This window comes from Stegostoma tigrinum, chromosome 27 (genome assembly GCF_030684315.1).
Source record: "Stegostoma tigrinum isolate sSteTig4 chromosome 27, sSteTig4.hap1, whole genome shotgun sequence".
Classification (NCBI taxonomy): domain Eukaryota; kingdom Metazoa; phylum Chordata; class Chondrichthyes; order Orectolobiformes; family Stegostomatidae; genus Stegostoma; species Stegostoma tigrinum.
In genome coordinates, this window is record NC_081380.1 from 34,125,301 (window position 1) to 34,140,276 (window position 14,976).

At 42.7% G+C, this 14,976-nt stretch overlaps 1 protein-coding gene across 1 annotated transcript in view; it reads right to left on the minus strand.

Annotated features, from left to right (window-relative positions):
• Positions 1–7,456: 7,456 nt before the first annotated feature.
• Positions 7,457–14,976, minus strand: part of heatr6 (HEAT repeat containing 6) — a 74,176-nt gene continuing 66,656 nt past the window's right edge. The window contains exons 19-20 of the mRNA XM_059655276.1: positions 14,276–14,480; positions 7,457–10,012 (exon numbers count right to left, since the gene is read on the minus strand). Of these exons, the coding sequence (XP_059511259.1) occupies positions 9,453–10,012; positions 14,276–14,480 (765 nt within the window). The 3' untranslated portion in view covers positions 7,457–9,452. The remainder of the gene's footprint in view (positions 10,013–14,275; positions 14,481–14,976) is intronic.

Consider the following 14,976-nt stretch of genomic DNA (forward strand, 5'->3'; position numbering starts at 1 on the left):
TATGTTCTATGTTCTATCTCCCACAATCCCATTCCTCCGCATTTTGTACAATAGCCTAATGTGGGGAATCTTATCGAAAGCTTTGCTGAAATCCATATACACCACATCAACCGGTTTACTCTCATCTACCTGTTTGGTCACCTTCTCAAAGAACTCAATAAGGTTTGTGAGGCACGACCTTCCCTTCACAAAACCGTGCTGACTATCCCTAATCAAATTATTCTTTTCTAGATGATTATAAATCCTATCCCTTATAACCTTTTCCAACACTTTACCAACAACTGGAGGGTCACTGGTCTATAATTACCAGGGTTGTCTCTACTCCCCTGCTTGAACAGGGGAACCACATTTGCTATCCTCCAGTAGTCTGGCACTATTCCTGTCGACAATGACGAGTTAAAGATCAATGCCAAAGGCTCGGCAATCTCCTCCCTAGCTTCCCAGAGGATCCTAGGATAAATCCCATCTATCTTCACACTCTGTAGGATTTCTAATACCTCTTCCTTGTGAACCTCAATCCCACCTAGTCTAGTAGCCTGTATCTCAGTATTCTCTTTGACAACATTGTCGTTTTCTAGAGTGAATACTGTCGAAAAATATTCATTTAGCACTTCCCCTATCTCCTCTGACTCCACACACAACTTCCCACTACTATCCTTGATTGGCCCTAATCTTACTCTCGTCATTCTTTTATTCCTTATATCCCTATAGAAAGCCTTAGGGTTTACCCTGATCCTATCCACCAACAACTTCTCATGTCTCCTCCTGGCTCTTCTGAGCTCTCTCTTCAGGTCTTTCCTGGCTACCTTGTAACCCTCAAGTGCCCTGGCTGAGCCTTCACATCTTATCCTATGTCAATAGGTTATTGCTTTCTGCACTTGTCTTACTGCAAAGATCATGTTATGTCTCTTGATGGATAGAATTATGCATTGTGACGTCAGGAGGAACTCATCAGCCACTCAAAAGGAGGCAATTACAGATAATTCTTGCAATAGCCTTCCCTGGGGTGGGCAGCAGGGACACATGCTCCTCTGCATTTTTTGCAAACAGTCTTGTCTCTAATCTTAAAGATGGCCATCCTAATCTCTGCTGTCAAGCTGCAGAATCCTTGTGTGTGCACACACTCAAGAGTCTGAGTTCCAAACCACTTGTTGGTGCATTCCTGAAGATACATGAGAGCTTTTTATCATTATTGACTCACAGGACATGGTTATTCCTGGCTGGACCAGCATTACCCATCCCTCACTGCCCTTGAAAAGGTGGGAAAGAGTTGCTTTCGTGAATCGCTGCAGTCCATATGTTATAGGTAGACCCACAATGCCATTAGGGAGGTAATTCCAGGATTTTGATCTGGCAAGAGTGAAGGAACTGCAATGTATTTGCAAGGTAGGGTGATGAGTTTTGGAGGGGCACTGACAGAAAATGGCATTACCATGCATATGTTACTCTTGTCCTTCTGGATGGTGATGGTCATGGATTTGGAAGGTGCTGTGTAAGCAGCGTTTGGGAATTTCTTTGAGCATCCTGGAGATAGTACATACCGCTGCTAATGAGCATCCATGGTGGAGGGAATCTGGTCATAGCAACAATATACAGCAGACAACTCAAATCCCTTAAGAAATGTTGCCAGCAATGCCTCCACAAAATCCACTGGCAATGTAAGTGCTCCAATATCAATGCCCGCTTTTAGGCCAACGCCCCCAGCACTGACGTACTAGCCAAGCCTATCAGCCATGGTTAACCATAATTGATTGGGTGTTGCATGGGCCACATTGAGGCATGCCCAGAGGACTCCCAACACATGCCCCATACTCCAAACGCTGTCACAGCAAGACACATTGCCAGGAAGGCATAACAAATGCTTCAAAAATGCCCTCAAAACATTCCTGAAATAACAAAATCCCATCAACTTGTCAAAACCTTTAGAACATGATCAAGGAAGCTGGAGAAGAAACATCTGTGAGGGCGTCCACCATCTTGAGAATGTCCGACAGGCTCAGGTGGAGGTCAAGCACAAACAGAGTCCCTACAGCGTTGAAACATGCCATTCAGCCCATCGAGTCCACACTGACTCTCTGAAGGGCATCCCACGCAGACCCACACCACATACCCTAACCCTGTAACCCTGCACTTCCTGAGGTTAATCCACCAACCTGCACATTCCTTACACAATGGGTAATTTGGCATGACTAATCCACCTAACCTGCACATCTTTGGATGAGGGGAGAAACCAGAGTGTCTGGGGGAAACCCATGCAGATACAAGAAAATAATGCACAGACAACCAGCAGAGGGTGGAATCAAACCTAGGACCCTAGTACTGCAAGGCAGCAGTGCGAACCACTGCGCCACAATGCTGCCCTGAGGTCTACTGCAGAAAAAAGGCCATTTGAGCCATCGAGTCTGTGCCAGTCAAAAACAACCACCCAGAAATATTCTAATCCCATCTTCCAACACTTGTCCCATAGCCTTATCGTCAGAAATGTATATCTAAATACTTCTTAAGTGTGAGGATTTCTGTTTCTGCCACCCTTAAGCCCTCACAGACAACTTTCCAACATGGGAAAAACACAAAATCCCATGCCCAAAGTCACTTTGAACAGCACCAGCATCAGGCTATGTGTCTCCAATATTGGATTGTTTAATCACCTCAGAACCTACAAGTCTAGAATGGAAGAAAGTGATCCTCAGTCCTGAGTGAGTCCTGTCTAAGACGAGATCTGCCACACCCCAATATACATCAGCCCCATACTCCTTTTTAGCACTGAGTGGATTTTGACCCAGTTAGGAAATCAGATTGGGATTGTGACATTTGAAAAATCTCAGCAATTCTGAATCAAGTCACTAGACTTAACAAAACACCCCATTTAGAAACACATTTTACAAACACAGCATTCTTCGGTGATAAGTGCAGCCTCCGTGTTTGCTGTGGTGAACATTCCAATCGCAGAGCAGAATACGGTGTAAACAGCAATAAAATACCCAAACTTCAACATCTCTCAGTTGATTCAGGACACAAATATCCCTGAGCACAAGGACAAACAAGATATTTTGCTTTCCTCCCACTGGAACATCCAAATATTGAGCAATGATAAGTATGTGGCAGGTATCTTATTTCATTTTAACACGAATCCCTGCCCCAACTGAAGGGGGGTCAGTGAGTATTTGTGGACCTGAGCTAATCTGACCCAAGTCTGTACGGCTGGTGGTAGGAAGGTTGGTGAGGGCAGGGAGCAGTGGGGGGAACAGTTTTTAGCATGAGAAGAACTCTCGAGTTATGAGGCAATTGAAGAGGGGTGCTATTCAAGAGAGTAGTGAAAGATTACTTTGTGAACACTCAGCCAGGGCTGCACTCAGCTCTCACATGATGCTCTTTACAGTTTGGTAGCTGGCTACCATTTTGACTTTGCCAAAATGAAGGACGGTCATCTCTGTGAAGCACTGGAGGGGTGACGGAGTCACACTGCAGCAGAAGTAAATGGCTTCAAAAGAGAGGAGGAAGTAAATTGGGAACCAATGTACCAATGAACTTCTTACATGCTTTATCAAACCTTTTAGATTAGATACAATTCATTAAACGATAAACTGAAAACCAACGATTTTCAGAGTTCCCTGTTATTTTTCCTGACTGTTGTGTGGGCCTCCAGGGTCCATTCACAGCAGCAGTTTTCTCACACGGAGGCCTTTCACTAACACTCCATTCAATGCACACAGAGCACGAGGTTGTAGACATGCTCACCAAGCTGTTGGGTTTGGATCCAAAATTTTGTCACCCTGCTAGGTAACAACCTCAGTGCACCTCCAGTGAAGCGCTGGTGTTCTGTGCGCTTGTTATTTACATGCCTCGGTTTGCTGGGGTGGTTGGTATTTGCTGGTTTATACCCCAGCAAGCCGAGGCATATAATAACAAGCGTTACAGAACACCAGCGCTTCACTGGAGGCGCACCGACGACGTTAGCTAGCGGGGTGACAAAACGTTTGCATCCAAACACACCAGCTCAGCAAGCAAGCCTACAATCTCATCCTCAACCCGAGCTACGTACCTTTGTGAAAGCTTTATACAGAGAGCTTCCCAGTGACTGCACAGCTTAGAGGAAGCTCTGCTGGTGACTATCCTGTGTATTTCCTACTGGGCAATCACAATAAAAGTTCATTCTCCATTCGACCAATACCTATTTAAACAGCAAATAATGCAATACATCTCGGAACCACACATCAATATTTTGTTCCTTCATTGTTATCATTTCATGTGGTCCAAAGGGATGCCTCAGACGATTGAGGGGCACTAATGGTGGGTATATTAACTAAACATTACTCTGGCAACATCAGTGAGGATATGGAGTTAAAATTGGAAGTCCTGTGACCTTCCTCAGAAACATTTCTGAAGGATTGATATCAGATTCAAAAGGCCAACTCTGTTCTCTCTCCTCAGATGCTGCCAGACCTGCAGAGTTTCTCCAGTAATTTCTGTTTTTGTTTCAGATGTCCTGCACCACACTTCTTTAAAAGCCGAAAGAACTGCAGATGCTGGAAATCAGAAACAGAAATTGCTGGAGAAACTCAGCAGGTCTGCAGCATCTGTGATCAGAACCGAGTTCTGAGGAAGGGTCACCGGGCTTGAAACGTTAACTGGAATTTCTCTCCACAGATGCTTCCAGGCCCACTGAGATTTTCCAGCAATTTAAGGGTTAAATTGGGCGCGAATGGCTGCAGGGAGCTAGTATCAGTGGGGCATGATTAACTGAAATAAAACTCTCATTAAAAATATGGACTCGAACTCTGTTTGAATACAGCTACCTTCTAATATATAACACTCATCCCTTACCTAGGGTAACTGTAACCCATTGCTCTGCCAACTGTGAGAATTGAGAAGTGGCCATTGAAGTAGTGAGATTACTTACAGCAAGGCACCTGTTCAGCTAAGATAGAGCCGTACCATAGGGTGTGAATGCAGGCCTTCAGGAAATGGCACAACATTCAAAAAGTAAACATTGCAATGGGTTATCATGACAAAGAAGAAATGGCACTCCCTATTAATCTGTATCGAACAATGGTCTGCTCTCCTTGTCCCTTTTCCAAATGCAAAGGGATGTAGGTGTTTAGAACTCACTTTGGCAAAAGCTAAGTCATCTGTTAATTTTAAATTTGCAATCAATGAATTTTTATTAACTAAAGGTTACATAGAATATGGAGGAAAGTGTGGAATTGGGTCACAGATCAGCCATGATCTTGTTGAATGATGGAAATAGCCTCCTCTGTCCCTATAATCTGGGAAGAAAATATCTCTGCGACTGAGGTGGTCTCATGATCCCCCCCAGTGGACTTAGAAGGTAAAGCAACTTCAAACTTTTGTCCTGACTCCTGTCACACAGCCAGTTCATGAAACAGACTGCCCGGTACTTTTTAACTGCATTTTTCCAATGTGCCCTTGATCATTGAAGTAAAACGAAAGTTGAGGAACACGGAAGCTGTTGCAATATTTTCCAAAGTAGTGACTAAATAAAGGAGAGTGATTTTATTCATTCATGTGATGGGGGAATTGCTGACTAGGCCAGCATTCATTGTCCACTGCCAAATGGCCGGAGGACAGTAAAGAGTCATTTCTAACCCTGCTGCAGATAAGAATGTCAGATTACCTTCTCTAAAGGATATCAATGAACCAGGTGAGTTTTCACAACAATTGGCAATGGCTGCATGGTTCTCGTAAGGCTAACATTTTTTAATCCCTGTTTTGTTTTATTTAACTCAAATTCACCCTCTGCTATGGTTGGATTCAAACTCACGATCTACAATAGCCAGTCAAAGCCTGGGAATCTTGCCGCAGGTAACTCACCTTCTGTCTCCCTGATGCATGTCCACAATCACAGAAAGCATACATTAGGGTGTGTTGCAACACTATCCACTTGCCAGTACAGGTACAGCTTCGATACCCAAGCTTAACACCATCTAGGACAAAGCAGTCTGCCTGATTAGCAACCCATCCATCACCTTCAACATTCAAACCCTTCATCACTGATGCAAAATGACAGCAGTGTGTACCATATACAAAATGCACAGCAGCAACTCACTGGACTCTTTTGAAAGCACCTACCAAACTCGTAATCTCTAGCCCTAGGAGAAGGGCAATAGATGTATGGGAACACAATCACTGGCAAATTTCTTCCAAACTACACATGTTCCTGACTGGCAACTACATCATCTTTCCTTCAGTGTCGTGAATACAAACCCTGGAATACCCTTCCCAACACCTCTGTGGGTATCCATGCACCCAAAGGACCACAGCAGCTCAAGAAGGCAACTCTCCATCATCATCTCCCGGGCAAAGGCAACAAATGCTGGCCAGTCATAGCCTATGAATGACTGAAAAGAAAACCTATAGAGTGCGGGACGATGTCAAGCACAAACCAGTCTGTTTTGTTTCGGGCTCATTAACAGAGGCAGAAGGGCATCACGTCATGATCATGAAAGAAAATGGGATTACAAATCAAACTGAAACAGACTGTAAACCATTGGCCACACTTCTGAACAAGAAATTACCTAGAATTCTGGTCAGAATTCAACACTTCAGATTAGGAAGCATTAAATATATCCAGGGAAAACAGCAAACCACATTCTCAAGAATGCCAAAAAAAAGGACTTAGATTTGACTGGAGGTTGAAGTTTCCACATCCTTAGTCTCTTAGAAGTGAGCAGCTACTGAAAGAAAGTTGCATGAGCTAAGTCCAGAAACAAGCTAAATAATGTGTGCAAATCTGGAAGGATGGCCAGACCATGCACTTAATAATTCAACATTACACCAGTACGTTGCATAGCATAAGCACTTCATTGTTACTGATGGCTGACTAGTCTTCAATGTGAGATTAGTCACACCAAGATCCCGTCGACTTGATATTCTTCAAATGATTCACCAAGGGCATTGGGAAATTATAAAATGCCGTGGGAAGACGCAACAATCTGTATGGTGGCCAGGTATCACTCATTCTGTCAAAAAATTGATTCAATCGCATTTCTTGTGTTGTAAATAGCCACAAAAATAAAATGAACTACTATTACCTTCTGGTCTTCTAGCATGAATGTGAGTGTGCCAAGAAATGGATTTATTAAGAGAAAAATCTTCATTACTGTTATTATTATTCACAATTGACTGAAGTTAACCATTTGCATGGTATCATAGCAGATACGGTTATTTCAAAATATCTCTGTGGTTGAAAAAAGGCATAGCTATCTTGGTCAGGATGGTGTGTAGCTTAGAAGAGTGATGGTGTTCTCATATATCTGCTGCCCTTGTTCTTTCTGGGTGGTAGAGGCATCCCTTTTCTTGGCATCAGTTTCGATCTGGCACTGAGTTGACTGGGATTTTCAGCAATATCTATCATCTTGTCATTCTCAAAGACAGAAAAGCAGGACATTTGAAGCACTGACAATCTTTTTAATTTAAACTTTCAGCAAAATAAATTATTTATGGTTTAAATGAGAGGCTAAAATATGAACAATCTTTAAAAAATTATTTTCACAATGTGAAATTTATCATTGCAGCAGAGACATTTGATGTTTCACAAATGTAAAATTAGCTTTATGGCCGGAGGTGGTGTTTAGCAATAATTATCACGTTAGTACACTTAAAAACACAGTTACACCTCATTCAACAAGATGCAACTTTTTCAAGCATCTTTGTTTTGTACAGGGAGACCAGAAGTGTAAATAAGAGTGGAAGATCTTATCAATTTACTGATTTTTTTTAAAACTGGCTGTACTCTGGGTAAACTCTGCTGTGCACCTTTTTCAAAGTTCAGAATTACTGATAGCACCTTTCAGATTTCCATGTTATTCTGTGCGCACACAAGCTCCCAGAATTGCTCTTTCAGCAGAGTAATGATGGCGAATTCTAACAGTTTCACTGTCATTCCAACCATTAAATCAGGATCACCATTTAACACGGTGCAGCCATAAACTAGCATTTGCGCAGCTTTGCCCAACTTTTATTTAACATTGGGGTAACTGCTGTTCTGCAGCTTTTTTAAAATATTATTTACATTTAAATACTACTGAATTATTTCAGGCTATCCGTGCAGTGGCAAGCAGCTTTTAGGCAGGGAACATGGAAAAAGACACAAATTACATTCTATCAATTCAAAGGAACTGACAAAAAAAATGTCTTTGCTCCTTCTGGGTCACAAATGGTTTCAGAAGTGTCCTATCCATTGACACTCAGCAGCTGCAAATCCCAAGAATGGATCTGAGTGGCCGCCAGGAGTTACAGGTGGGGATTGATCAATTATTGAGGGATCTGCCAATGGTGTCAGCATGAATTAATTTCTGATTTTTGCAATACTAATTTTAGACTGCAAATATGAAGTGGGGTCAATAATCCTCAGCGCATTGTGGAATCGAAACATGAAGTGCCCTGCAGCTGTGGGTTCACTAACAAAGCCTAAGTACCTTGACGTCATACCAATCAAGTCCTTAGAGACCAAAGCCCGAACTGAAGCCTGTTTAAATACACAGCATTTGTGTCTTCAGCCTGTTGGGGTTAGGAACAGGAATGGAGCTGGGAATGCAGTCTGGGAACAAAAACAGAATGCCAGGGCAAAAGAGCTTATCGCATCCATCCAGAACTCATTTTCTTTTCCCATTGTGTGTAATGGTCTTAACTTCACTCCCTGTCGGTCTGATCAATATCACAACACGTTGAAAAATGTAATGACTCCAGTTTCTGTAACACTTGGCTGACAGTGTTGAGGGAGTGGGAGTGGAAAATGTTGTGCTGGTGCTACAAGGTTTAAAAAAAAAATTACAAATAGAAATATTTCACTACCAACAGCCTAAGGGAAATAGATCAGTCATTAGACATATAATGAAAATATTCCACTCCACAGCACTGCCACCCACTTGCATTGAATACATTGTGGCATCTCAATGGCATTTCAGTTTATTCAATATTCCACCCACACGTCAACAACAAAAAAAATTGTCAAATAGAGGATGTTAGTGCTGACGATCATTACCCTTTTCATCACAGGCATCCTGTGTCACCATCGGGCACTCCCACACCAGTTTAGACACAAAGTGACGCACCCTGTACTTGGTTCATAACAAGAAAAACACCCCTCTAACTGCACCAGTGTGACATTTTTCAACCTCTCTAGAAGAGGCCATTGAAAAATTTGGGACAGTTTTCACACGCTCAGGGTTCCTGTGCACTGCAACCTGGATTGAAACAATACAAAAATGTAAGAGCCTTCATACTCATGGACAAAATGGACTTTCAACTTATTGATGTTCACCAAGTGTGACCCAAGCAGGAAGGTGAGCATCTAACACATGGATGCACAAAGGGCAGTCCTACCTTCCTCTTTTAATAAGCAGTAATAAAAGCAAAACAGGCACAGCTGTTGTAATGTTCATAAGCATTGGACATGCAGCAAGAAGTAGGCAGAGTTCAAGCAGAACTCTTCACTCCCGAGTATCTTTCACACCAGTCTGTGGGCCTGTGGATTCTGCACAATGTTTCAAGATTTCATCCAAGTATTTGGCAACCCATTCTCTCTCCTCCAACGGAACCTCCTGAAGGCTGCGTAGGTGCTGAAAGGCCTTTTGTAACATCCTGACCCTATCCTGAGGGTCTGTCCGAGTTTCATCAGCTTCCACCCCTGATGTAAGAAAGCGCTGAACAAAGGTTCGGATTAAGTCCCCTTTCTCTGAAACGGTTTTGCTGATGCAGGGGTGGTCCTCAGCGCTGATGAGGTGGAGGAGGTGCAGCAGTGTCTGGCAGATCTGAGTTCTCAGACTGGCGCAGTACTTGAACTCCAGGAAGTCTTCTGTCTCTTCGCTCTTTTCCAACGCCAGCACCAGCGCGTTCCAAATCTCGCTGAACTGTTTGCTGTCCCCATAGCGCTCACGACTATCGGGGATGGAGAGGGCCATGGCTGATTTGATGCGCACTTTGAAGTTCTTGCAGGTTTTCACCACCGAGGTCAAGGCACTGAAAGCCTGAGCTGCCCAGGGAGCTGAGTCTGTAAGGAACAGTCACAATGAGAAACACGGAGCTCTGCTTTCAGTTCACTGGAACACTGAAACTATTCAGTAGAAAACACCTTTGGATAATCCACAGTCTGGCCTCCAAAACTCTAACCTCTACACTTTAACCCCAGCTCCCTGACTTTTTACTCAAGTTCATAATACCTTAAATTGCTGCGATACAGGGTGGCAACATGTGGGTCTTCACCCCACTATTCCCCAGACCTGCTGGGTTCCAATCCTGCACTATGGCCAGGCATTAATGTAAATCTAACACTTAGTATGTGTGAGAATAGGTATTTCTGCAAACTACTAGTTTTTTAAGAGGCTGCTTTTCATTTCTCCTTAGATATTGGTCTTGCATTTGGTTGCCCATTTTAACTGAAATGTAAGGGAAGGGGAATCCTGTGGGGTCACTTTGTGAGGTGACCTTATTGTGGTTTATATAATCATGAGGGGTATAGATAAGGTGACTAGCAAAGATCTTTCTCCTGAGGTACAGGAGTTCAAAACTCGAGGACATAGGTTTAAGGTGAGAGGACAAAGATTTAAAAAAGACATGAGGGAGAACATCTTCACACAGAAGGTTGTTCTTAGATGGAATGAACTGCCAGAGGAAGTGGTAGATGCATGTACAGTTATAAAATTTAAAAGACATTTGGAAAGGTCCATGAATAGCAAAGGCTTAGAGAAAAATGGGTCAAATGCAAACAAGCAGGACTAGTTTACTTTGGGAAATTTAATCGGCATGGACGAGTTGGACCAAAGGGCCTGTTTCTGTGCTGTATGACTCTATGACTGTCCTTCAGCTCAACAAGAGGCACAACAGTGTCTCTTCTTCCTCAGGTGGCTCAGGAAATTTGGCATGTCCATAAAGACCTTCATCAACTTTTACATGTGCACCATTGAAAGCATATTGTCAGGGTGCATAGCAGCAACTGCTCTGCCCACGACCATAAGAAACTACAGAAGGCTCTGGGTACAGCCCAGGCCAATCACAGAAATTAATCCTCCATCCATGGACTCCATTTATGCATCCCACTGCCACAAACAAGCTGCCGATATCAAAGACCCACTGCACCATGGTAATGCTCTCCTACAAACTCAGACAGAAGATACAGAAGATTAAACACTTGCATCAACAAGTTCAAGAACAGCTTCTTCCCTGCCATTACTTGATTGATGAATGGACTTTCTAACTTCAAATAATGCTAATCCTGTCTAGTGCACATCATGTGCGGTTTAACCTGTATGTCTTATTCTGTCCACGATTTTTATCACCCAATGATCTATATGTCCTTGCTTAGCGTGATCTGCCTATACTTCTCACAAACAAAGCTTTTCACTGTACTTAGGTACAAGTGACAATAAATGAATCAAATCAGATCAGCTGGCTGAGCTGTGAATGGAGGTCCAGTGACCAGCATTTCTTGCAAGTGACCAGCGAGGCTCTGACATTTATATAAAAGAGGTCATCTCAAATAGTAAAGCTGCTGATTCCAAATCCACCACTAGGTGGCAACGCTCATGCTTGAGATCTCCCAAATGAAAGACCACTTAATTTCGATGGCATCTTCCGAAATATCGCTGAAAGTTACTCCTTTACACACAGCCAATCCCAGTGTTGATTTGCAGCATTTTTGCATAAGGCTACATGCCACTACTAGCAATTAAAGTACACCCCATATTTCCCATGGCTAACTCATCCCTGGACCACGAGCAATTTAGCATGGCCAATCCATCTAATCTGTACATCCTTGGACTGTAGGAAGAAATTGGAGCACCCGGAGGAAACCCATGCAGACTCAGGAAGAACATGCAAACGCCACACAAACCATTACCCAAGACTGGAATTGAACCCAGGTCTCTGGTGCTGTGAGGCAATGGTGCTGACCACTGAGCCACCGTAAGTATAATCTGAGGAGCTGCTCCTCCAATCACAGGTTGGTTTCCCCCTGGCTTTTGCTCTTCTTAGGTTGGTACTGAGCCCATCAGCAGTAAACACAGGAGAGAAACAGTCTGTGATTAGACGAGCAGTGAGCAGGGTTAGAAAGAAAGGAAAGTAAGTGAGTGAGCCAACAGGAAGTTTTCTATCAGGGACAGTGAGACCACAGGGGGCCTTTGGTCAGGGAGGCTGAGATCAGGAAGTTACCTGTGGAGCGTTCCAGACCCTGATTTTGGGGCATGCTTGGCTGAGGGAGAAGCTGCAATGGGGATGGGATACATGGAGACAGTAAGAAGAACAGAGGGTGATGTCATCAAGGCAGGGCAGACAGAGACTATAAAGAGAATTCAGTTTTTAATCTGTCAATAAAGTAATACACAGCTAACTAGGAGTCTGAATAACTTGAAATAATTAAGATACTGAATCCCTTACTAACAAATGTGGAATCGCTGGCTTAAGGCTGTATGTGTTGAGGCTCTACTATACAGGAAAAAAAATGTTGTGAATGCTATTGTAGTGCACATTGTCCTAACTGTTCAATTTAAATCTGAAGTTGAGATTTAAGTGCAATAAGTAATAAGGCTAACAGCTCCCTGGCCAAAATCTCCCAGGTTTATACATTTGTAATAGGAATGTATGACATCATCTGTCTGTGGAATATATGTTTGAGATATGGCTTTTTGTGTGCAGAGTGTATGTCAGGTTTTGTTTTTTGAGAAAAATGTTTGATGATAACTTATGTTTGCTGTCTTGTGTCAATTTAAATGTAATTTCATCTAAAAAGTTAATGTTTTCACTGTGTATTTAGGCTTTAAATATACTAAAAAGGTTAATAATTATTAAGGGCATCAAAGAAGGCTTCTAATTCCACTTCTGTGTGAATTGAAATTCCTCTTCAATACAGAAAGGGGAATTTCAAGTTACAGATAGGTCTGGTTACTGAGTGACCGCATCACCTAATAATTGAACTAGTGAGATCATAAAAGTAGCCCCTGAAAATCAAAATGTAGCTCCCAAGAAAATCACAAGAATAGTTCACGAAAAAAAAACGGGCTCTGCATAGAATTTTAAAATTGTTGCAGCAGCGAAGAAAGCCATTAGGCCAATTCTGTCGATTTCAACAGGAAAACTGGGCAGTAGTCCCTGTTCTTTGACTCACTGATGACCACGTAAACTACCTTATGATGAGTATGAGGCACTTGATTAATGGCTTGTATGAAGATCATCACCTCTGACAGTGAAACTCGCTACTGATCTGGTATTACAAGGTCTAGAGCTGGATCAACACATTTCTAAAGGAGGATCTAGGCCCGAAACGTCAGCCTTCCTGCTCCTCTGATGCTGCTTGGCCTGCTGTGTTCATCCAGCTCTACATCTTGTTATCCCACATTCTCCAGCATCTGCAGTTCCTACTATCTCTGATCTGGAATAGTCAGGTTAAAGCATCTGCACAAATTCTGAAGTGCAGCTTTTACCCATGATGTTCTAATTCAAAGATAGTAGTGCTGCCAACTGATTTTTAAAGCTAGCATCCTCACCTTCAAAACATTGCAGATTTTAAAAAAGGACTGAAATTATTTTAAAATAAAACATTTGTCTCTGCTCCTTTCAGTCAGTAAGTGGTCTGGTACTCTAGGTTTGAACAAAAGACATGGAGTCTGAAAATATATTTTGAAAATGCCTAGGAAGATCCCAGATTTAACCCTTAGTCTGAGAGGAGTTTAGTCATTCAAACCAGAGAGAGATGGAACACTACAATCAACCTTAAGTTTTCTTTTCTTTCTTTATTCAATCACGGGATGTGAGCATCACTGTCCAGGCCAGGCTAGGCAGCATTTATTGCCCATCCCTAATTGCCCAGATGGCAGTTCAGAGTCAACCACATTGCTGTGGGTCTGGAGTCACATGCAGGTCAGATCAAGTAAGAATGGCAGTTTCTCTCTAAAAGGACGTCTGTGAACCAGATGGTTTTTCCAACAATCGACAATGGATTCATGGTCATCATTAGACTCTCAATTCCAGATTTTTATTGCCATGGTGGGATTCGAATCCAGAACTTTATCTGGGTCTCTGGGTTAAAAGGCCAGCGATAATACCACTAGGCCATCACTTCCCCGTTAATCAACGACAGGGACAAACACTATTTAGCAGCACCCTGATTAAAAGAATGTTGTTCAGCAGTTATCATCCTAAACACAATCAAACCAAAAGAAACACAGGAAATTCTCAGATGTAAAGTATTAAAATAGTTAAAGAGCTCCAAGCACCAAACTAATGAATCCCAAAGCTGAAACAGATCAACATCAATACATACCAAGTGGAATGGCTGGGTTTTTGAACATATTTCCCAATGCATAGCATGCATTCCACCGCACCTTCATGGTGGCGTCGCTCTGAACAGTGCGGATTAAAGCTTGGATTGACTCCTCAATGCTGGCCTTGAACTGGGGTTTGGAGATGTGGTGAGGCTGCAGGAAGTGCAGCAGATTTCCTAGAGCTCGCACAGCATTACTTTTCACCTGCATAACAGAAACAAAATTGGGATCAGGCAAAACCAAAACAAACAAAACCAGGCATGGAGGGACAGAGTACTTTGGTTCTGTGCCACAGAACAGTAGGATGGAGCTTTGGCTTGTGAAGTCTCCGATCAGAGCTCTCCACAGAGAAGAGCATTGAAGGGAAATTCCACCATCTGATCATTTTCACACAGCCTTGTCAAGAGATCTCGGAACAGAGATTAGCTGCAGTCGAGCATAAAGCTACTAAATTATTACTTGCTCGGATGCATTGCAAGACTTTTACTTTTGCACAACTGTGGCACTTCGACAGCAAATCACACTTCATGTAGTCAGTGTAGAAACATCACCTCATGGCAAATTCCACAATCCTGAATGTGAACCATGTAGTGGCAAGCTTATAGTAAAGAAGAGAAACTCCATCCAGACCTCTGCAAATCTAGAGTTTGTTCAGGATTTCATTGGAGCGAGCAGGTGAACTCAACAACAAGCTGAGTCA